The 24,338-nt window shown below is 37.5% G+C and overlaps 1 protein-coding gene and 1 pseudogene across 2 annotated transcripts in view; both read right to left on the bottom strand.

The window, feature by feature from the left end:
* FANCM (FA complementation group M) overlaps positions 1–22,865 on the bottom strand; it is a 67,060-nt gene extending 44,195 nt beyond the window's left edge. Inside the window, exons 1-9 of one of the 2 annotated variants that reach the window (XM_032405025.1) lie at positions 22,161–22,865; positions 21,428–21,600; positions 18,334–18,411; positions 12,855–13,013; positions 7,867–7,998; positions 5,991–6,123; positions 5,381–5,506; positions 4,411–4,497; positions 829–1,013 (exon numbers count right to left, since the gene is read on the bottom strand). In XM_032405025.1, coding sequence (XP_032260916.1) covers positions 829–1,013; positions 4,411–4,497; positions 5,381–5,506; positions 5,991–6,123; positions 7,867–7,998; positions 12,855–13,013; positions 18,334–18,411; positions 21,428–21,600; positions 22,161–22,677 — 1,590 coding nt within the window. In that variant the 5' untranslated portion in view covers positions 22,678–22,865. The remainder of the gene's footprint in view (positions 1–828; positions 1,014–4,410; positions 4,498–5,380; positions 5,507–5,990; positions 6,124–7,866; positions 7,999–12,854; positions 13,014–18,333; positions 18,412–21,427; positions 21,601–22,160) is intronic. The other variant, XM_032405026.1, reaches the window with a different exon arrangement.
* On the bottom strand, positions 10,696–10,853 carry LOC116633457 (annotated as a pseudogene).
* Positions 22,866–24,338: the final 1,473 nt, after the last annotated feature.

Below are 24,338 nucleotides of genomic sequence, written 5' to 3'. Positions count from 1 at the left end.
ATCGGGCTCCCTGCTCAGCGGGGAGTCTGCTTCTCCCTCTGACCCTCCTCCCTCTCATGCTCTCTGTCTCTCATTCTCTCTCTCAAATAAATAAATAAAATCGTTAAAAAAAAAAAAAAAAAAAAAAAGAGTTGGACGCTTAACCAACTGAGCCACTCAGGCAAACTTATTTTTAAATTAAGATTTTTAAAGATTTTTTTTTTTTTTGAGACAGAGAGAGAGAGAGAACACAAGAGGGGGTAGGTTGAGAGGGAGAAGCAGACGCCCTGCCGAGAAGGGAGCCCGATGCGGGACTCGATCCTAGGACTCCGGGATCATGACCTGAGCCAAAGGCAGTCGCTTAACCAACTGAGCCACCCAGGCGCCCTAAATTAAGATTTTTAAATAACAGAAAAAATAAGCTCATTATTTCTTTAGAATATATAACTAACAAAACTTAAAACAAATAAAAGTAAACATTTACTGAAGGCTCTATAGTATGATTTCATTCAATGCTCACAACTCCAAGAACTATGTCTACAGATAAGGAAAACTGAGGCACAAGAAGTAAAGAAACTTGTTAAGTGGTAGGGCCAGGATTCCAACCTATGTAGTATGATTTCAGAGCCCTTCTGCTTAACCACTATACATTACCTTATTTAAAAAAAAGTCTCAAAACCACAAAAAACACTTTTTTGATCTTTCAAAAATATGCTATGTTTATTTACATGTCTACTATTAAATTATTTTTAAGAAGTAGCTGATTTACCAATGAGTTCAAACAAAAGAGGCATAAGTACAAAGCTAATCAATTTTATTTTAGTGTTCATCATCTCCAAAAGTAATTACCTCCAATTGCTCCTTCTGGGTAAATCCCTTCATGCTTTTCCCTGAGGCATGGCCAACAAAAGTCATCACTCTAATAAGTGGCTGATGCTGTAAAAGCATTTCTGCAATTTCTTGAACACTGTCTCGAAATGAAGAGAAGATCATAACTCTGGTCTCATCACATTTCTTTTCAGAAGTGTTTTGCGCTATATAATAAAAAAATACTTTAATTAGAACTTTTTTTTAAAGCATATACCCAAGAACTATTTCAAGACAACCCTGAAACTATATACTAATGAATTTCTTTCAAAAAAGTAATTTAAGACATCTTAAACCTTTGCTGGTTTTCCTCCTACCTTCTCTAGTAATTTTACTATTCTTGGCTCCCTACCTCTCATTGGCTGTCATAATAAAATCCTAAACAAATCAAGCAAAAAATTACCTGAAACACTTTTAACCAGTCCTTCCATTCATTCCTGATGCCAGTTATTCCCCTTTACCTTCTAAGTCAGAATCACAGAACTGTAGCGCTCCCACTGAATTCATAAATATTTCCTTTTCTTTTTGTCCACTAAAAGCACTCTCTCGGGGTGCCTGGGTGGCTCAGTCGTTAAGCGTCTGCCTTCAGCTCAAGTCATGATCTCAGGGTCCTGGGATCGAGCCCTGCATTGGGCTCCCTGCTCCGTGGGAAGCCTGCTTCTCCCTCTCCCATTCCCGCTGCTTATGTTCCCTCTCTCGCTGTGTCTGTTAAACAAATAAATAAAATCTTAAAAAAAAAAAAAAGCACTCTCTCAATCCAGGCCATGGGATTCTGTCCCCAAATCTATGATACTTTCAAGTTCTCCAAGGATAACTATAGAATACATCCTATATAGTCAATCACAAAGCTAATCTCAAGGTCTCTGTGCTTGGGAGGCAGAATACACAAGAACATGATCTTTGAGGGTGGGCCACTTAACTCTCTGGGTGATGTGTAACCATGTTAGTTAATCCCTTTAAGCTTTAATTTCTTCATATCTAAAATGAATGGAATATAAAGTATACAGACTTGCACATAGCAATTGGTTAATAATTGCACACACCAATTGGTTAATAATTGAAGGTTGTATGGGTTTTTTGTATGTTTTCTTTTCTTTTTAAGCTTTCCTGTGATTTCTATTATATTAATCTCTATGTGCATGCCAGGGACTGCACTAAGCATTTTATTTATTTATTTTTAATATCTTATTTATTTATTTGACAGAGAGAGATATAGCGAGAGAGGGAACACAAGCAGGGGGAGTGGAAGAGGGAGAAGCAGGCTTCCCGCTGAGCAGGGAGCCCGATGCAGGGCTCGATCCCAGGACCCTGGCATCATGACCTGAGCCGAAGGCAGACGCTTAATGACTGAGTGACTTAGGCGCCCCTGCACTAAGCATTTTATTTTTTTAAGTTGATTTTTTTTTTAAGATTTTATTTATTTATTTGAGAGAGAGAGAGAGAGAACAAGCAGGCAGAGAGGGAGAGGGAGAAACAGACTCACTGCTGAGCACGGAGCCCTATGTGGGGCTCGATCCTAGAACCCTGGGATCATGACCTGAGCCGAAGGCAGACGCTTAACCGACTGAGCCACCCAGGCACCCCAAGCATTTTACATATTAACTCATTTAGTCTTCATAACAACCCTACAAATTAAATGACTTAACACATGTAAAGTTAATTCACAATACCTAAGGAAAAAGCAAAAGCTGTTGCAAAGAAAATTATTCTAGATAAACCTCCTTTGAATTATCAAGCCTCTACATCTGACCAACTCCTGACCAACTGCTACTTTCAATGCAAAGCCTATCACCTTCAACCGGCTACAGCCTGCCTTTCTACCTTCAGTCTACTGAAGGTCCCCTACCAAAGTCTCAATAAATTCCATATTGCCAAATCAATGCTCACTTTTTAGTTCATTTTACCACACCTCTCAGCAGCATCTAACACAGTCCACACCTTCCTACTGAAATAGTCTCTTCCCTCAACTTCTCTGCCGTTCACTTGTCCAGTCTCTTTCTCAACCTCTTTTGTGGCTTTTTTCCTATCTTTTTTTAAAATTTTTTTTATTTTTAAGTAACCCCTACACCCAATGTGGGGCTCAAACTCACAGCCCCGAGATCAAGGGTCGCATGCTGACCAACTGAGAAAACCAGGCACCCCTCCTCTAAACTTTAAATGTTAGTATTCTTCAGGGCTACATTCTGGGTCCTCTCGTCTCTAAATTGTATTCCTGGTAATGGGATCATAACCATTCCTGAAACTTTAAATATGACCCTTTATGCTGTAATTCCAAAATTTATTCATATATATGTTAAGAGATTAAAAATAGCCCGGGGACACCTGGGTGGCTCAGCCGGTTAAGCGGCTGCCTTTTGCTCAGGTCGTGATCCTAAGGTCCTGGGATCAAGTCCCACATTGGGCTCCTTGCTCAGAGAGAAGCCTGCTTCTCCCTCTGCCTGCCACTCCCCATGCTTGTGCTCACTCTCTCTCCCTGACTTAAAAAAAAAAAAAGCCCAGACCATTCTTCTGAGATCCAGATTCACTTATTTGATGCTTACACAGTTCCACTAGGTATCTCAAAAGCATCTAAATGTGTTTGCTCTTTCTTCTGTATGCTGTTCTTAATTTTTTCTTTGCTTATATAATTATTCAAAACATACACACACACACACTCAGGATTCCTTTTTTCCCTCATATCCTATGTCTAATCTATCAGCAAATACTGTTGGCTCCAAATTCAAAATATATCTAGAATCTATAATCACTTAGCACCTCCACTACTACTTTTCTTGGTACAAGCCACCATCATCTGTAATCTTCTTAAACTATGACAATAGTCTCCTAAATGGCTAATGTTTATACTCGACAAAAGCTACCAGAGTGATCTTTTAAAAATGTAAGTCAGATCACATCACTCTACTGCTCTAAATGTCCCTATAATGGTTTCACAAAGCATAAACATTTATAGAATAAAAACCGAAGTCTTGACTTGGCCTACAAGCCATATATGATCTGGTCCCTGGCCACCTCTTCAATCTTCGCCTAAACCACTCTTACCCTCATTACACTACTCCAGCGGCATTGGTTTGTTTACTGATTCTTAATCATATCAAACACCCCATTGCCTTAGGGACTTTGAATCTACTATTCTTTCTGCCTGGTATGATCATCCCCCAAAAATCTACAAGGCTTGCTCCCTCACTTCCATCAGGTAACAGCTCAAACATCACCCTAGAGACAGGCTTTTTCTAACACCCTATATAAAACAGCACTCCTCCATGACTATCTCCTTACCTGCTTTACTTTTCCCCACCATTATACTGTATATTGCTTTACTGTCTGCTTGCCTTCTACTGCCCCAGACTTATTTTTCTTTTTCATAGAATACCTTATTCTTAGCATTCCCACCATGTCCCTCATCCCACTCTCCCAAAATTTCTTAAAGCTTTTTTTTTTTTAGGTTTATTATCCAGAGTAATTAAAAGCCCATCTTCTCCATAAAGTGTGAGCACAAACTAATGAGTCAGAGTTTTAGCTCTTTCAGTAGCTTTGTTTCGCCTTGAAGCTACAAACATGACTTACTATTCCATGACTTGAAGTGTTCAACTACAACTTCTTCTAATTTCTTTAACTTTGGATGACTATAGAAAAATTTTTTATCTTTAACTCCTGCAACAAAAACAAAAACACCAAAAAATTGTTATATATTTTCCATTCAATTACATTAATGTATTTTAATTATCCTTTTCAAAATAGATTTGTTGGGGCACCTGGGTGGCTCAGTCAGTTAAGCATCTTCCTTCAGCTCAGGTCATGATCTCAGGGTCCTGAGATCAAGCCCTTCATCTGGCTCTCTGCTCAGCAGGGAGTCTGCTTCTCCCTTTGCCTCTCCCCCAACTCATGCTCACACTCTCTCTCTCTCAAAGAAATAAAATCTTCAAAATAGATTTGTTAACTTTTTTTCTATTTATTTAAATAGTAAGTAGCATCTGTGTAGCACATAAGCCCTACTATAAAATGAACCTTGAATTTTTCTTTAAAGATTTATTTATTTATTTTAGGGGTGGAGGGGGAGAGGGAGAGAGAGAATCTTCAGCAGATTCCCCATTGAGTGTGAAGCCCAATGTGGGGCTCAATCCCACAACACTGAGATCATGACTTGAGCCGAAATTAAGAGTCAGACGCTCAAAAGACTAAGCCACCCAGGCACCCTTGAATTTTTTTTTATAATTTCATTCTAAAAGAGAATCCAAATGAAATCAGCAGCAAAGTAGAAGTGAAAAATATGATTTAGTTAAGCTATAAATCAGTTTTTGGTAGTTCTGAGAATTTTCACTAACAGTAACAACTACTACTAACATCTATTATATACTTAAAGTTTATAAACTTGGAATATATATTTATCCTAACTTAAAGAATAAAATCTTTAAGCATTTAACAGACCTGTTGCTATAGAAATAAGTAATTATAGATAGACACGTGGATTAGTGGAGCAAAATTTCAAAATCTACCTGATAAAGAGAAATATAAAATTTTAAAAGAAAAACCAGACCTTTTTGGGTAGTAGAAAAGCCATTTGCTGAAGTACCACGTGTATGTGCAAACATGTACTCTAGATGATTATAAAGTTTCATGAAGTCCTCATTTCGGCTAAGTTCATTTTTTGCTCGAGTCATTCCTTCAGATATTAGGAAAAGATTTTCCAAATTAGCAATGTAATAGCAAAATTAATCAAACCTATTATTTATTAAAAAGAAATTAAACTTTAGCAATGAATACAAATTTTTCTAATTTAAACATGAAAGCCAGCAACTATTTCCAGTTCCACATTCACATTTGTATTAATGAATGGCTTGCTTTTTATCACCAATTTATCAAAAACAAAAAAGCATAATCATTTGTTACATAACTATTTAACTGCTCTTGTTGTTTTTGTTGTTGTTCTGTTTTTGTTTTTTTAACTAATCTCTAGGCCCAAAGGAGGGCTCAACCTCATGAACCCAAGATCAAGAGCTACACCCTCTACTGACTGAGTCAACTGGGCACCCCTATTTTATTGCTTGTTAAAAGAAACCATTTTTAAGTAACCCAAACTGTTCAATACATGTTTAACCAAAATAATAACATGTCATTATTCCTTTAAATAATTTCATATAATTTACCTTTAGTTCCATCCATAATTCCACAAAGGAAGAAATATAATGATCTCATTCCCATTTGCTGCAATAATTCATAACCATGATATAAACTAATACAAATAGCAAACTCTCCCTCAATTATGCCTTGTTGTATTCCCTAGAAAAACAAGCACATATTGAATTTAACCAGAGGAAGAAATAAAGATACATGTTCTGTGTGAAACTTACCACTCTATTGAAGGTCCACCTATTCAATGTCATAGGACATAGTGCCAGTGTATTTTCCATATAAAATCTGTCCCTTTTTAATTTTATTTTTTTCTTTAATTCAATACAAAACTTACATTTTAAAGAGAATAAGTGATGGAGAGAAATATTTATCATATACTGTTTCTCTTTCTAGGTAAATTATTAGCAGTATATATATTCATTTGTTCTTTCAAAACTATTTAACAAGTACCTACTACATATCAAGCACAGAGACAGGTATTTGGGATACAACGGAAAATAAGTCACATAATGGCCTATCCTCATAAACGTTACTGGCACCAGAACAAAATTTAATCAGACAGTTTAACACTAACATTTAACACCAACTATACATGCCATAATAACATCTGACACTGTCCTAGGACCAGACGCTGTTCGAAGCACATTACTTACACAAACTCGTTTAATCCCAACACCTGGGAGGTAGGTTCTGTGGTTATGCCCATTTTATACATGAGGGAGCTGTAGACCCAGTATTTGAACCCATGAAATTTGGCTCAGGGTCCTTGTGCTTTTAACCACTACTCTCAAGGAAAAGTGAAACACATATTCCTTTTATGAGAGCATACAGCAGGTATAACTATATGATAGGATAATTTTTAAAAGAGACCACTGAGAATAAGTTTTAATTATTTTCCTTTATTCAAGATAAAGACTATTATTCTCTACCTTACATCTTTAGTAGCATTCAAAATCAGTAATACTCATTTTAAATGTTTGCAGGGTAGTAATAAATGCCCTAAAATGGCACACCAATTACATAAAAAAACTCTCATCAGTAAGATCAGGTTCAAGAGGTTTAGATTTACTACCTAAAATTTCAATGAACCTTTAATGCTTACGAGAAATTAAAACATTCTATTAAAGTTTAGTATAATATACTAAATTTTATACTGTAATTCTACAGAAAAGGCTCCCTTAGTGGTTCCCTAGATACTACAAGATAAAGTCTACATTTCTTGGTGTAACATTTAAAGCTATTCTTATGTGTTCATAACCTACATTAACTATCATATCTGACTTCCTTAATCTTTTATCTCAGCCATGTTGGCTTGTTCACTGACTCCTTCATACCTTCATTCAGTTGCCTCTGTTCTTTTGCAAATGCATTCCCTCTCAGTTCAAAGAATGACTCAGTGCTTTTTTGCTTGTGAGCATCTCTTCTGACTTTGGACCTAGCTTGATGGGTATGTTCCTATCCACCTATTTTTTTTCCTAGGAAGATTAGAAATAAGCAGCTTACTATGATGCTTCCTCCAACCTCTGGTATCAAGAGTTAAGACTAAACGCTCTAGGTCTAAAAGTTAGTTCTATTCTACCTCTTCATGGCACTTTGATAGGAATGAACTAAAATACCAAGTCTTTATTAAAAGTTAAAAGATAAAATTATCTTAATTCAAAGCATTAAAGTATATTTTTGCTAGACTTTTGTCATGCTTTTTATAAACTATATAAATCATATCTAAATTCTTTTTTAATTTAAAATTTATTTTTATTTTTTTACTTTTTTTTATTACATATCTAAATTCTTGATAAGCTAATATATACCAAAAATCAATCATTATTTATATTTATCTTGGGTCTAAATAAAAATTTAACCTCCCTCCAAAATTAATTTAAAAATACCTACCACAATATTTGGAGATGGGTTTTTCCTAAATTGATCTCTTGCCAAAATTATCTGGTATTTTGTTAGATTGGGGATATCCCTTCTCATCAAAACATTCCTCTGAATCAAAGAACTGGCAAATACCTCCAAAACCTGCAAATTTCAGTGAAATTTAGTTTAAGCTTAAAGTCCTTTTTCAATCATTTTCTCACATATTAAAACGGAAATTATATATTAAAGTTTGTCTTAAAATAATTTTTTAAGTAAACACACACAATAACAACAAAACTTAAAAGTACTTAACATTTATCCCCAGGTAATATCCATATGAGAGTCAGGACAAGCAAGTATTGGATCCAACTATAATTTAAGAACATATGTGTTTATCTGTGTATTTCTTAATTCCCCTCCCCCCCCAACCTACACACACTATAATCTAAGCACAAGGAATGAAGAGCCTTTGATTTCTCACTGTTGCATCTTCAATATGAAGAACAAAGTCTGGCATATAGGTAAATATTTGTAGTCTTGCTGACTAAATCAAAATGTCTTGAGTACATTCAGTTTGATTTGTTGATTCATTCTTTCAAGAAATATTTATTAAGCATCTAGTATATGTCAAGCATTGTTCCAAAGGCTGGGAACTTGTAGCTGAGACAAATGAAGTTGCTACTTTCATAAAGTTTACATCCAATGAAGGGAAGCAAAGAATAAGGCGTGAACAAAGAGAGTTTCTATTTCAATAAATGAATGTAAGAACCTAAAACACAGTAACAGTAATGCTATGGAGTTTTGGAGGGAAGTGGGGTCACTATTAAGTAAGGTAAACAAAGATGGTCTCTCTAGAGAGGTAATATTTGAGTTGACATCTGAATGATGACAAGTTCTGAGGACAGAGTATATCAGGCAGAGGAAATAGCAGACAAAAGGTCCTGATGCGGGATGAGCTTGATGGCACAGTGAAGGAAAACAGAGACCTAGAGATGAAGACCTAGTACAGCAATATGTAATTAACTGTTTAAATTTTTGCCTAATTCTATTTCTTAAAATAGGGTTATTTTAGTAGAGTTTTATTTTTCTTCCCTTCCAGCTTTCCTGATCATATTACCTATAGAAGTACTCCAAAAGCATCCACAAAATGAAATGCCTATTATATGGGTTTATACAAATTATAATTTTTACATCCTTATAAATGGAATGATTTTAATCATGACAAAATGTATTAGTATTAAGGAGATGATTATCATATCAAAATAAAAAGCCTGGAGATGCCTGGCTGGCTCAGTCCATAGAGCATGTGACTCTTTTTTTTTTTTTTTTAAAGATTTTTTATTTATTTATTTGAGAGAGAGAGAATGAGAGACAGAGAGCATGAGAGGGAGGAGGGTCAGAGGGAGAAGCAGACTCCCTGCCGAGCAGGGAGCCAGATGCGGCACTCGATCCTGGGACTCCAGGATCATGACCTGAGCCAAAGGCAGTCGCTTAACCAACTGAGCCACCCAGGTGCCCCGAGCATGTGACTCTTGATCTTGGGGTCATGAGTTCAAGCTACAAGTTGGGCGAAGAGTTTACTTAAAAAATTAATTAAATAAATAAAATAAATTAAAAAATAAAAAGCTCTGCATTACAAAGGAAACAATTGACAAAATGAAAAGCCAACCTACTGAATTAGAGAAGATATTTGCAAATGATATATCCCGCAAATGATATATCCGATAAGGGGTTAATATCCAAAATATATAAAGAACTTATACAATTCAACACCAAAAAAAGATCTGATTTAAAAAATGAGCAGAGGGGTGCCTGGGTGGCTCAGGTGGTTAAGCAGCTGCCTTTGGCTCGGGTCATGATCCCAGGGTCCTGGGATGGAGTCCCATGTCAGGTTCCCTGCTCAGCGGGGAGTCAGCTTCTCCCTCTCCATCTGTCCCTCCCCTCACTTGTGAGCACGCTCTCTAGTAAATAAATAAAATCTTTTAAAAAATAAAATAAATAAATAAATAATGAGCAGAGGACCCGAGTAGACATTTTTCCAAAGACAATATACAGATGGCCAACAGACAAGAAAAGATGCTCAGCATCACTCGTCATCAGGGAAATGCAAATCAAAACCACAATGAGATATCACCTCACACCTGTCAGAATGGCTAAAATCAAAAAGATGAGAAATAACAAGTGTTGGTGAGAATGTGGAGAAAAAGAACCCTTATACAGGGGAATGTAAATTGGTACAGCCACTGTGGAAAACAGTATGGAGGCTCCTCAAAAAATTAAGAGTAGAACTACCATATGACCCAATAATTCCACTACTGTGTATTTACCCAAAGGAAATGAAAACACTAATTTTAAAAGATACATGCACCCTTATGTTTATTGCAGCATTATTTACAAGAGCCAAGATATGGAAGCAACCCAAGTATCCATCAGTAGACAAATGGATAAGGAAAATGTGGTAGGTGTATAGAGATACATATACACAATGGAATATTACATAGTCCAAAAAGGGACGAAATCATGCCATTTGCGACAACATGGATAGACCTAGAGGGTATTAAGATAAGTGAAATAAGTGAGACAGAGAAAGACAAATACCATAGGATTTTACTCATATGTGGAATCTAAAAAAAAAACCAAATAAATAAACAAGCAAACAAAAAACAGAATCAGTCTTATAAATACAGAGTCAAAGTAATGGTTGCCAGAGGGGAGGAGGTTGAGAAAATGGGCAAAATAGGTGAAGGGGAGTGGGAGATAGAGGCTTCTAGTTAGGGAATGAGTAAGTCATGGGAATAAAAGGCACAGCATAAGGAGTATAATCAATGAAATGGTAATGTTGTATGGTGACAGACGGTAGCTACACTTGCGGTGAGATAGCATAACATATAAACTTGTCAAATCACTATGCTGTACCCCGAAACTACTGTTAACATTGTGTGCCAACTATATTCAATTAGCAATAATCGCGCCTCGGATAAACCTCATTGGCTACGATACTGCCACTGCGCAAAGCTGCCATCTATATTCAAATAAAACAATTTTTTTAATCAAAAAGGAAATGATTACCGGAAATAATTTGCCATATCTTAAATTAACAATGCTTAGAATTTTGTTACAAATAATTTGAAAACAAAGCATATTCCTATAGAACTTTTCTTTAAGAAAGACTTATTAAAGGTTAAATGATAGATAAATATTTTGGTTATCTATTCTTATATAACAAAGTACTTGAAAACATCATAAATCAAACAACAACCATTTTACTTGCTCATAATTCTAATTCTTCTGGTAAGAATTCAAGCAGGTCACTGAGAGCTCAGGCCAAGATACCACATTAACAATGTGCACGCCTAATACACAGATTTTGTTTCAAAATACCATTCTTCCATAAAAGTAACAAGGATTCCTTGGAGAAATGGTTGATTCCATGGCTGGGACACGAGAAATACTAAATGAGCACAAAATATCTTGTGAGGCCAGAAAGTTAAGAAGTGTTAAAAAAAAAAAAAAAAAACCAAAAACAGTACATGTCTAAAGGACACAAGGAACTCTAAATGGCCAAAGTTGGAGCAATCTGAGCAACAAAATTCATACTAATATCAGTACTAGATTGTAGCAGATAGGAAAAAAAATATCTATTAGTCTATACTGATACAAAGAATTGAATTAATAAATAAATCAAAGGAAGAAACAGGTCTTCATTCTAATTGACAAACATAAAAGAATTGAGAGAAAGGAGAAACCATGATTAGGTAAACTTAACAGAAGTAACTGTAGCAGGCAAGAACAATCACTGCATGCTAAAATTAGAGAGCAAAATATGCTGAGAAACAGGACATTTGAGTAGTCTCAAAGTATCTCCCCACTGGACCTCTCTATACTATTTGTGCATATTTCCTGAAAGTCTAAAACTACTGCAAAATAAAATGTTAAAAATAAAAAAGAATTCTGTCAGGACACTGCAGGGACAGCTATTCTCTGTTCTTTGATGTCTGGAGCCTTGAATGGCTGAATGTTAAGTGTAATACCTCAACTGGAGCCATATGTCTACACCCTCAATTCTAGCTATCTACCAGTTCCTCCTTTCTGCTGAACACAGCTTAGCTGAGGTTCATCATGGCTTACTCGAGGTTTATCACATTCTGTTGGTCAAAGTCAGTCACAGAGCCAGTCTAGATTAGAGGGAAAAGGAAGTGCATCTTATCTCTCCATCGGAGGAGTGTCAAAGAATTTGCAGGCATCTTTAATCTGCAACAATGAAGAAAGGAGAACAAGATGTTCTCCTAGCATGACACTAATTATGAACTATAGAAAAAGTGTGTTACCTCAAATTTTTCCCATTAAAATTGATAACTGGCTAAGCAATTTCTCAATAGCTACAATACTGACATTTGGCCCAGATAATCCTTTGATGTTGGGAGACTATTCTTGTTCATTACAGAATGTTAAGCAGCATTCTTAGCCTCTACACATTAGATTCTAGCAGCAACTCTACTCTCTACCCCCTCCAGTTATGACAACCAAAAATGTGTCAAGACATTGCCAAATGTCACCAGGTGGGCAAAACTGCCTCCAGTTGAGAATCACTGCTGTATAAGGGATCCAGGAGGAAAATACTGAAAATATATTTTCTTACAAAGAAACTTCTGGTTAAATCTGGACATGTCTTATAAGTGTGTTCCCTATGTGAAAATTCACTAAGCTATATACACTTAGGTCTTGTACACTTTGCAATTTATATGTGTGTTTTATACTGCAATTAATAGGTGTTCTTTAAAAATAAGGCTGTTACTGGCTTTAGAAATGGTCCATCATTTTGTATTGCCTCTTTAACAGTAACTAACAAATAAAACATGGTACTCATTCCAAAAATTTTAATTTCAAAGAACTGTTTCAACATACTAATTATATAAAATGATCTAACTATATATTCTCACAGCCAGATTCTACAAAATAAAATAAAGACATTATCAGTTCACTTATCAAAACTCTGAACAGTAATAAAAATGGCTTACCTGGATATATGCCTTTTGGATGGCTGCAAGTTCTTCACCTAGGGGAACAACTAGCTTTTCAACTCGCCTTTCATGAGAGTATGGCAGAATATCCGGAGAATCTTCAGAACGAAGTTCTATCTGCCCAATTCGTAGGTTAGTAATAACCTGTTGAACAGCCTATGGAAAATCAAGTATGATTATAACTACATTACATGTTAAATTTTTAAGCTTAGGTTACCAACAAAAATAATATAGTGGTAAAATTTAGAATTCATATCATTAAACTTCTTTTTTTTAAAAACTATAAGTTACATCAGAAGTAGTATAAGAGGAAGATAAGGCTTTGAAACATTTTTCTTTCATGCAGCACTTCCAGCCAAGCATCCAAGAAATAAGAGTATTAGTAAACGTCCAACAAGTTTCTCAAACATATTTTGCACTTTTCAGTGGTAGTGACATACTCACTCCTTCCATCTACATTTTATGAAGACTCAGGCAAAACAGAAGTTTTGGGTTAGCAAACTAAATCCCCAAAACATTATATAATAGTCAATTTTAGAGCCAGAACAACAACCCAAATTTCCCGGTTCCCTGGCAAACACTTTTTTTCCAGTGATTTTTTTTGTGGGAAGAACAGAAGTCTTGTTACTAGTAAAGGACACAAATGCGTCTTAGGAATACTTTACAAATTGGCTTGTTAAGAAATTGAGGGTATAGGGCATATACTATACTAAATCAATTATTGATAAATTAGTGGAATATTTTCCATTTAAATCAATATAGATGATATGAATATATTGGTGGACATACTTCTAAATTTCCTTCACCCAAAGCTTATAAAAAAAATTTATTATGAAATTGGGTAACTGGAGCAAAAACATATAACCTGTTGGTATAAAGAAGTACTCTACCATCAAACTCCTGTACTGATCAAGAGTTCAAAGAAAGAACCCTAAATACTCCACCAAAACACTTAGAATAAATCGATTCAATAAAGTTGCATGATACAAAATTAATATACAGAAATCTGTTGCATTTCTATACACTGATAACAAAGTAGGAGAAAGAGAAATGAACGGGGTGCCTGGGTGGCTCAGTCAGTTAAGCGTCTGCCTTCGGCTCAGTTCATGATCCCAGGCTCCTGGGATCAAGTCCCATTTTGGGCTCTTTGCACAGCAGGGAGCCTGCTTCTCCCTCTGCCTGTCACTCCCCATGCTTGTGCTCTTTCTTTCTCTCTCTTTCTCATGCACACTCTTTCTCTCTGACAAATAAAATCTTAAGATCTTAAAAAGAGAGAAATGAAGAAAACTCAATTTACAACTGCACCCAAAAGAATAAAATACCTAGAAATAAATGTAACCAAAGAGGTGAAAGACCTATTGCAGCATTATTTACAATAGCCAAGATATGAAAGCCACCCAAGTGTCAATAAATAAATAAGAATTTAATGGACTATTACTGAGCAATAAAAAAATGAAATGTCATTCATGACAACATGGATGGACCTAGAGGGTATTATGCTAAATGAAATAAGTCAGAGAAAAACAAATGCCATATGATTTCACTTATATGTGAAATTTAAAAAACAAAACAGACTCTTTAAATACAGAAAACTGGTGGTTGCCAGAGAGGAGTTGGGTGGGGAGATGGGCAAAATAAGTGAAGGGAATTAAGAAGTACAAACTTCCAGTTATAAAAGAAGTCACAGAAATGAAAAGTACAGCACAGGGAATGTAGTTAATAATGCTGTAATAATGTTGTATAGTGACAAATGGTGACTACACTTGTTGTGATGAGCACTGAGTAATGTACAGAATTGTGAAATCACTGGGGTGCCTGAGTGGCTGAGTTGGTTAAGTGTCCAACCTTTGATTTCAGCTCAGGTCATGATCTCAGGGTCATGATATCAAGCCTGGTGTTGGGCTTCATGCTTAGTGCTCGGAGTCTGCTTAAGACTCTCTCCCTTGGGACACCTGGGTGGCTCAGTTAAGCATCTGCCTTCAGCTCAGGTCATGATCCCAGGGTTCTGGGATCGAGCCCCACATTGGGCTCCTGGCTCAGCAGGGAGCCTGCTTCTCCTTCTCCCTCTGCCGCTCCCCCTGCTTATGCTCTATCTCAAATAAATAAATAAAATCTTAATTTAAAAAAAAGAGTTAAAAGAAAGAACAAATGAACAAAGGGGGAGGGAGTCCTGAAAGTGTCCAGAAATTAAGGGCTTTTTTTTAAAGCTAGAAAAGTCTCATGAGCTTTCAAAAAACAAACTAAACAGGGACACCTGGGTGGCTCAGTCAGTTAAGCATCTGCCTTCAGCTCAGGTCGTGATTCCCAGGGTCCTGGGATTCAGTCCCGCATCAGGCTCCTTGCTCAGCAGGGAGCCTGCTTCTCCCTCTGCCTGCCTGCCGCTCCCCCTGCTTGTGCTCTCTGTCTCTTTCTCTCTCTGACAAATAAATAAATAAAATCTTTAAAAAAAAGAAAAGAAACTAAATATAATTTCCTATTTATTTATGTAAAGCAATCTCTACCCCCAACGTGGACCCTGAACTCATGACTCTGAGATCAAGAGTCACATGCTCTACTGACTGAGCCAGCCAGGCGCCCCAAACAAACTAAATGTAATTTCAAATAAAAAATACAAAAGGAATCACATCTTAATCACCTTTGTATTCCCAACATCTGGTAGGCTTCCTAATATATCCTAATCCTAACTATAGCTACTGAGGGTCCACATAATCTGGAGTAGAATTATGCCCATTTTATAAAACTGAGTAAGATGTTACTATTTTTAATCATTCGTTCAATAAATATTTGAATGACTCCCACATGCCAGGTATTGAGTTGGTAATAGAGCTTTGACCAAGATAGACATAATCTCTATATTCATATAGCTACTATTTTCATGGGGCAAAAAGACAACAAATACATGTATAAGTAAAATGACAGATTATGATTAATATTAAGAAGAAAATCACACACAAAAAAGAAAATCACAAGACAGGGAGTGCTACCTTTTGATAGTTTAGAGTAAAACTTCTTGAAGGGGCAACATTTCAGCAAAGACTTAAAAGGTGACTAAAAACAATCAAGCATGTTTAAAGTGATTGAACTAAGATCAGAGACAGCATAGAAATTTCTGAAAAATATAAAGGCTATGGACAGAAGGAAAAAAGTCTTACAACTTGACAGAATTGAAACCTACCATAGAAAGTCTTCAAAACGCAATACAGAAGATGATTCAGAGCTACTAAAATTAGAGTGTAATGAGATGGGGCTCAAACCTGAATTTTTACTATCTTTTAATAAAGGAAACCAGAGCTCCCTGGAGGAATGGCTGATTCCATGGCTGGACATGAAAAATACTAAATGAGCATAAATACCTTGTGATGCAAAATAGAAAGTATTCAAAAGGAAAAAAAATGCACCATCTTAAAGAAGATCCCAAAGGCCAAAGCTGGAACAATCTGAGCAACAAAATTAATAATGATAGCACTGGATTGTAGCCCATAGAAAAAAACAAAGATCCATTAGTCCATATTGATACAAAGAATTAAATTAATAAATGGGAGAGAAGAAACAGCTCTTCATTACAAAAGAATTCACTTTAACAAATGTAAAAGAAATGAGAGGAAGGAAACAATGATTAGGCAAACACCACAGAAATAACAGTTGTAAGCAAGAACCATCATTGGATGCTAAAATAGTTACATAATCTCAGAGTAGATCCCCTGCAATATACTTACTAATTACAAAGGGGAAAACAGTAATTTTAAAATGCGGAAACTGGGAAGAAATCACCTTAACGAAGTCAAGATTAATAGCAACGGCAGTAAGACAAATCCGCATCATGTAGTCTCTGCTACCATGCACTGAGAAAGATACAGCATCACTTCTGGAGTATTCTTGCCAAAAATGCATAACCTCACTCCAATCATGAGAAAATATCAGACAGGGGCGCCTGGGTGGCTCAGATGGTTAAGCCACTGCCTTCGGCTCAGGTCATGATCCTGGAGTCCCGGGATTGAGTCCCGCATCGGGCTCCCTGCTCAGCGGGGAGCCTGCTTCGCCCTCTGACCCTCCCCACTCTTATGCTTTCTCTCTCTATCTCATTCTCTCTCTCAAATAAATAAATAAAATCTTAAAAAAAAGAAAAAGAAAATATCAGACAAACCCAAACTAAGGAATATTCTACAAAATAACTGGCATTTGCTCTTAAAAGCATCAAGGTCATGGAAAACAAGAAAAGACTGAGAAACTATCACAGATAGGAAGGACTAAAACATGACAACTAAATGCAAGTGAGATCCTGGACCAGACCCTGGAGCTGAAAAGGATAGGGGTGGGAAAACTGACAAAATTCAACTCAGGTCTACAGATTCGTTACTAGTACTATGCCAATGTTAATTTCCTGGTTTTGATAATTTTACTATGGTTATATGTTAACGCTAGGGGAAGCTGAGCAAAGGAGAGATAGAGATTGCAATTTTTGCAAATTTTCTGGAAGTCTTAGTTCAAAATAAAGCTTAGAAAAAAAAAAACCTGAAAATTTAAACAATTTAAAAAACACTTATACTAGGGCACCTGGGTGGCTCAGTCGATTAAGTGTCTGCCTTCAGTTCAAGTCATGATCTCAAGGTCCCGGAATCTAGCCCCACATTGGGCTCCTTGCTCAGCAGGGAGCCTGCTTCTCCCTCTCCCTCTGCCCCTCCCCCACTTTGTGTGTGCGCGCCTGCTTGCTCTCTTCTCTTTAATAAATAATTAAATAAAATCTTTAAAAATAAATAAATAACACTTATACTACTTAAAAATTTACTACTTTTAACAAACTACTTATGCATACTGACATCTAAAAACTACAGTGAAGGGCGCCTGGGTGGTTTCGTCATTAAGCGTCTGCCTTTGGCTCAGGTCATGATCCCAGTGTCCTGGGATCGAGCCTCGCATCGGGCTCCCTGCTCTGCGGGAAGCCTGCTTCTCCCTTTCCCACTCCCCCTGCTTGTGTTCCCTCTCTTGCTGTGTCTCGCTGTGTCTCTCTCTGTCAAATAAATAAATAAAATCTTAAAAAAAAAACTACTAGTGAAAAAAAATTTTTTTTAATTAAAAAAATAAAAACTACCAATGTAGAAAATCTCCAACCATAGAAGAAAACATAGGCATGTGTAAGAAATGTTGTAGTCTTGATGTCAAAATAAATACTAGAATGACAGGGGCCCCTGAGTGGCTCAGTTGGTTAAGCAACTGCCTTCGGCTCAGGTCATGATCCTGGAGTCCCGGGATCGAGTCCGCATCAGGTTCCCTGCTCAGCAGGGAGTCTGCTTCTCCCTCCGACCCTCCCCCCTCATGCTCTCTCTCTCTCTCTATCTCATTCTCTCTCTCAAATAAATAAAATCTTAAAAAATAAAATAAATAAAATAAATAAATACCAAAATGACAAACTGATCTGGGCCCATACAAAAGCTCTTATTTTCTTAAATGTTAAGAAATGGAAAGACATTTTACTTACCTTTATATCACTACCTGGTGTGGCACTAAGAGCCAAAATTCTAAAGTGATTTGTATATTTGACTAGTTCTCTTACAACCTTAAAAAAGAAAAAAAAGTTATTTAATTTCATCTATCCAATACAAAAACAACAATGATTCTGTTAAACAAGCTATTATATATGTTCCATTATCATTATTTCTTATTCAGAGTAAGGGAGGGAACTATCATGAGTCACATTATCTGAAGAGCAAATAATTCAGGTTTTTACTTTACACCAATCAAAAATACCTTAGGGTTTCTTCTATACATAAAGCCACAATGCCAAGGCCTAATATAGAGGCAAATCAAAAGACTCAGTTAATTCAAGGACAGATAGAAGAGAGTCTACTCTCTGTTGTTTGGTCCATAGTTTAGCCTTACAGCTATACCCATATGCACACCTACCAGATGAAGATAAATCATAACATAAGAATAGAAAAAAAAAAAAATACTGGTATGAAATTAGATTTGAAATGGAAAAAAAAAATTGTTTAAGGAAAAGATTTTAAAAATCCAACTTTCCGGGCGCCTGGGTGGCTCAGTTGGTTAAGCGACTGCCTTCGGCTCAGGTCATGATCCTGGAGACCCTGGATCGAGTCCCGCATCGGGCTCCCTGCTCGGCAGGGAGCCTGCTTCTCCCTCTGACCCTCCCCCCTCTCATGTGCTCTCTCTCTCTCATTCTCTCTGTCTCAAATAAATAAATAAAATCTTTAAAAAAAAAAAAATAAAAAAAAAATAAAAATCCAACTTTCCTTTTAAATTCTAACACATTTTCTCAGTGGCACCAAAGCATCATTCTAGATGTTGCAATATGAATTCAACACCCATGTCTGGTATCATTAATATTGGATATTCCACCAGATTCCCATATGATCCTTCACATGAGGCCCCAATACAAGGAAAAAGGACCCCTAAGTAAACGGAATTGCAGGAATAGCTCTCAATATCTTATAGTTCTGCATTAGATATAGGAAACAGTAAAACCAGATTACCTAAAAACTGCTATTTTTTTTTTTTTTTTAAGATTTTATTTATTTATTCATGAGAGACAGAGAGAGAGAGAAGCAGAGGCAGAGGGAGAAGCAGGCTCCCCGCAGAGCAGGGAGCCTGATGCGGGACTCGATCCCAGGACCCCAGGATCATGACCTGAGCCGAAGGCAGACGCTTAACCGACTGAGCCACCCAGGTATCCCTAAAAACTGCTATTTTAAACCATGTAAAGGATGAATTCAGTGAGACTCACACTGACTCTTGACTAATCTCAAAAAATATTATTTATGGAGTTTCTTTTTAACATGATATAGAATATATATTAAGATAGAACATTATACTTAACACTGAATTGTTCTAATTAAACTGATGCAAGACAAACCCTAATACGTTACTTTTATGCAAGTGGGATTCTCTTTCATTTTGTAGAAGATGAAATGGTGCTGTGTTTGTAACCCAGGAAGCTACATTCTTCATGGAGTTGGTGTGCCTGTTGGAATCTACATCTATAATAGTCAAGGCACCATAAGCACTCAGGGCTGTCTGGATATCAATGAAATCAGTGCATGTCTCCACTGTACTCCATAAAAGCATAAGCCTTGTAATTAAAAAAAAAAAAAAAAACTGTGGTGCCTTGGTGGCTCAAGTCAGTTGAGTGCCTGACTCTTGATCTCAGCCCAGGTCTTGATCTCAGGGTGGTGAGTTCAAGGCCCACATTGGGCTCTACACCCAATGTGGAGCCTACTTAAAAAAAAAAAAAGACCCAATGCTAGAATTTTTTTTAAAAAATAAGTGAGTTAAAGTTCCTACGTATAAGATAAATCTACAAAGTAAATTCACAGAATTAAAATAAAATTTTTTAAATGCCCCACTCAAGCAGAAACCTTAACACACTGGGTATTAATTTAACTTGGAAAGATATAAAAAGTATATACATCCATTTCTTGCCTAAAATCAATTCTAAGAAAGGTAACAATTCTCCAGAAGATAACACAGAGATATAATACAATAAACTTAACTTAAACTTAAGTTCCTTAATCAGGGAAACTATAAATTCACAAACTGGCAGTAAAATTCACCTCTTTGCACTAAATAAAATCAACTTTTCCTTCTATTCTTATTCTATACCCCTTCCCTGATATCACCAGCTTATAGTTTTACCTATGTACCACCTATATGTTGATGATTTCCAAATCTGTATCTCCAGCTCAGAACTCTCCATTGAGATTCATACTTCTATCCCTCACTGCCCACTGGGTACCTATAGCTAGATTCCTCATGGACACTTCAAACTCAACAATCTAAAGCTACACTCATTATCTTTCCACAACACCCCAAATCTTCTGTGCCTCCAGAACTCTCCATTTTGACTAGGAGCACCAACATCCTCACAGTCTCTTAAGTCAGAAATCTGGGAGTCATCCTAAATACTTCCTCCCCCTCACTGTACACCCTGCCTTTAGCCCTCTACTCTTCTAATCTCTTTTAAATCTTAAGTATCACCCCAGGTAAACATTTTTAAATGAGGCTCCACCACCTATATCCCCTATGTCCTACAAAGAGCATTCAAACTGCTAAGCATAATATACAAATGCCTTCATGACCTGGACTTTTAAGTATCTCTCCAGCCATATCCCACCTCTTCACCTTTCTAATTTATATTTATGTAGTACGTAACTAGAAGGCACTGCGTTGGGTATGTTGCATACATTATGTCATTCAATCTTGGTAACAACTCTTGACAGTTAAGTATGATTTTACCTAACTGCCAAGGAATGACACGGCATATCCGCTACCAATCTTTGGATTATTATCTTTGTTCCAAAATTCCACCCATACCCTATTTTAAATCACTGCCTCAACCATGACCAGGCTTTCATCATCTACACCTGACACTAATGGTGTTAGGGATTTAAAAAAAAAAGAGACAGACACTGATTTGAATGAAGTATTTCCTTCGTTGAAATAATGTGGTTTTTTCATAATGATAACACAATCAATAACTTCCATCATTCATAAGTATTCACCAAAACACTCTTTAACAATATGTTCACAGTACAAAATACTTTTAAACGAAATATTACCTGGCAATAAGCATAGTTTCCAAGAGCTTTATGAGCTTCATCAATAACTAGACACTTTATTTCAGCAGCAGGACAAGCTCCTCTAGAAAGATCATTTACCATGACTTGAGGTGTAAGAAAAAGTACTCTCTTATTGCGCCATATTTCCTTCCTGGTGATAGCTTGAGTAGATCCTGTAAACAAAAGTGACATCCTATATTCTAAATACCAGGGCTGTTATCTTTAAAATATCTATAAATAATCTGGCCTAATTTCAGAATGCAGTCCTGCTTTGGTAATGTGCCTTCAGACAACAATTTAACAAATCACTGAAATGTTACATTTTAAAGCTCTGTTGTGATCCAAATGTCAATGCTGAGACACAACTAGACTGTCTTTAGAGAACTCCTACAAAATGGCATAATATCTGGAGAAAAGCAAATTCTTCAACTGGGAGATCTTTCTGGGGAAGAAAGAAAACCTCCTGTTCGTTCACTTCGGACGGGGTATACACACAAATCGCTTCAAAATGCTCCGACAAATTACGGAGAGTCTCTGAAAATTGAGGAAAGCAACCCTTTTTGTGAGGGCCAGACTTGCTACAAGAAGATAATGCTTTAAGGGAGAGGATGTAAAATACGGATACTGTGATCCGGGGACTATTCAGGAATTCTTTTAGCTCAATCTCCACCAGAATGCATGCTTTCCCGAACACCCCGCTCTTAATTTTAAACGAGCCCATTTCCTAAGATACCTGTCATTTCAGCCATGTGGGACTGCGGAATACCCATCACTCGGTAGCAAGCCTCGATCTGCTGCGTCACTAAAGGTTTTGTGGGGGCCATAAAGACCACCTTGCCGGAAGGGAACCACCGGTAGAAATTGTACATGACCACAGCGGCAATAAAGGTCTTTCCCAGCCCAGTAGGCAGACACACCAGCGTGTTGCAGAACAGAGAGGTCCGGGCCATGTGCAGCTGGTAATCCCGCACTGGGCAATTAGTAGGGTAAATCCACAGGGAGCCCGCTGAAGTGCAGAAACCGCCATTCTCTAAACTCAGCTGCCGCTCTGCCTCATACACTGCAACCAGCAATACATCATCGTCCGACTCCGGCTGAGCCTCGGCAGCCTCTGCAGCTGGAGGAAAATGTGCCCTGGAGACGCCAGGGCTCTGAGGCCGCTCAGGTCCAGAGTTGCAACCCGGAGCTCCAGCGGATCGAGAAATGCTTGAGCCCCACGTCTGGAAAAGCGTTCTTTGCCGTCCGCTCATTAGGATGAGACCACCAAAGGCTTCTCTCAGACGCTAGCAGTTCCAACAGCTCAACTGCCACCATTCGGATCCCCATCGGTTACCTTCGCACAAAACAGTGGAACGTGAGGGCGGGACTGCAGCCTGTTCATCTAGTTGAAAAATGCCGCCACTGAGTTTGCGTCGGAAATATGATTGGCTGGCTTCCCGGAAACCCTTGCGGACTCCCGGAGACGCATGCGCATTGTTATGGCGTTAGTCTAAATTTGGTCCGCGGTTCAGTTTCTTCATAGACTCTAAATATAAGTTCCGTTCCCAGTGACTGTGTGTCCGGGCCTAATTGCTAAAGTGATGTTGCTTAAAATGATAAAAAAATAAATAACTTTGAGATCCTAGGGACAACGGATACCCATATTTTTGTGAATTTAACGTTATTGAGCGAACAATTCTTATTCCTTATTGGTTTATTTTTAAATCGGAAAAAGAGGTGGAAAACAAAAGGGTTAGGTAGAATTAAGTATCTTATTTCTTTACACAAGTTGAGGGGAAAAAAAATGTCCGGTTTCTTTTTCACAGTATTTGGAAAGACAGCCCATAATCTTACCATTTTTATTGTTAAGAGGGTAGTGAATGATTTGGTCCCGTATTCGTGGGAAAATCCGAAAGAAAAAAAGTAAGGCTTTCCTGAAACTCCACCATTACATCTTCATAAATTATATAGAGCAGTACGCGTTGGTGTGGTATTATTCTATTCTAGCCATAGCTTTCTACCTCAGGCTTGGATACAATTCTCGGCTTCCCCACTCTAAACCTTGGTAACTTGGAGCCACCTCTGTAAATTTGCTTCCTCATATACACAGGAGGTACACATCATGAGGTTGTTTTAAACATTAGTAATATCAATATCCCCAAGCATCATCCTGCGTGTAGCTTCTTTATATCGTTTTATTTGGTCAAGTTTCTTTTTTTTTTTTTTAAGATTTTATTTATTTATTTTACAGAGACAGTGAGAGAGGGAACACAAGCAGGGGGAGTGGGAGAGGGAGAAGCAGGCTTCCCGCTGAGCCCGGAGCCCAATGCGGAGCTCGATCCCAGGACCCTGGGATCATGTCCTGAGCGGAGAGGCCTAACAACTGAGCCACCCAGGCGCCCCCGGTCAAGTTTCTTGACCTTGCTTTTAAACTTTCTCCTGTGTTTTTATTTATTGGGTGGGGAAAGGAAGAGTTGTATTTTAGTTTCACTTGTGTGAGTTTTAAAAGGGAGATGGTGAGTATGGGTTGTTCTGATGGGAAGGACTGAACCTATTCAGGTGTGAATTCTTAGGCTAGAACTAGATAAAACGTGATTGAAAGTCTGAATGCTGTTGTTTTCTTTAAGCAGGTTATATACGGGCTTTAAAGACATAGCAGCCCGTCGGTCATACACAAATGCAGGTAATGGCTGGTACAGTGGCAACAGTGGTTGCCTCACAAGGGTTCCAATTAAGAGCGGATGACAGTTTCAGGTCATCTCCTAGTCCGCTGCAATGACCACATCAGCTGGATTACATCCGAAACCAACCGAGGCCTTCAGAGCACAGCTTCGACGTCACTCAAGGACGGGCCCCAATCCCGCAGTGTAGCGCCGTGACCCCGCCCCCTCGAGCTCCAGGCGGGGTCCACGCCACGCCCCAGGGGCGGGGG

Source organism: Phoca vitulina, unplaced genomic scaffold, assembly GCF_004348235.1.
Source record: "Phoca vitulina isolate PV1807 unplaced genomic scaffold, GSC_HSeal_1.0 scaffold7, whole genome shotgun sequence".
Classification (NCBI taxonomy): domain Eukaryota; kingdom Metazoa; phylum Chordata; class Mammalia; order Carnivora; family Phocidae; genus Phoca; species Phoca vitulina.
The sequence above is the reverse complement of the archived record's forward strand: the minus strand, read 5'-3'. Positions and strand labels throughout refer to the sequence as shown.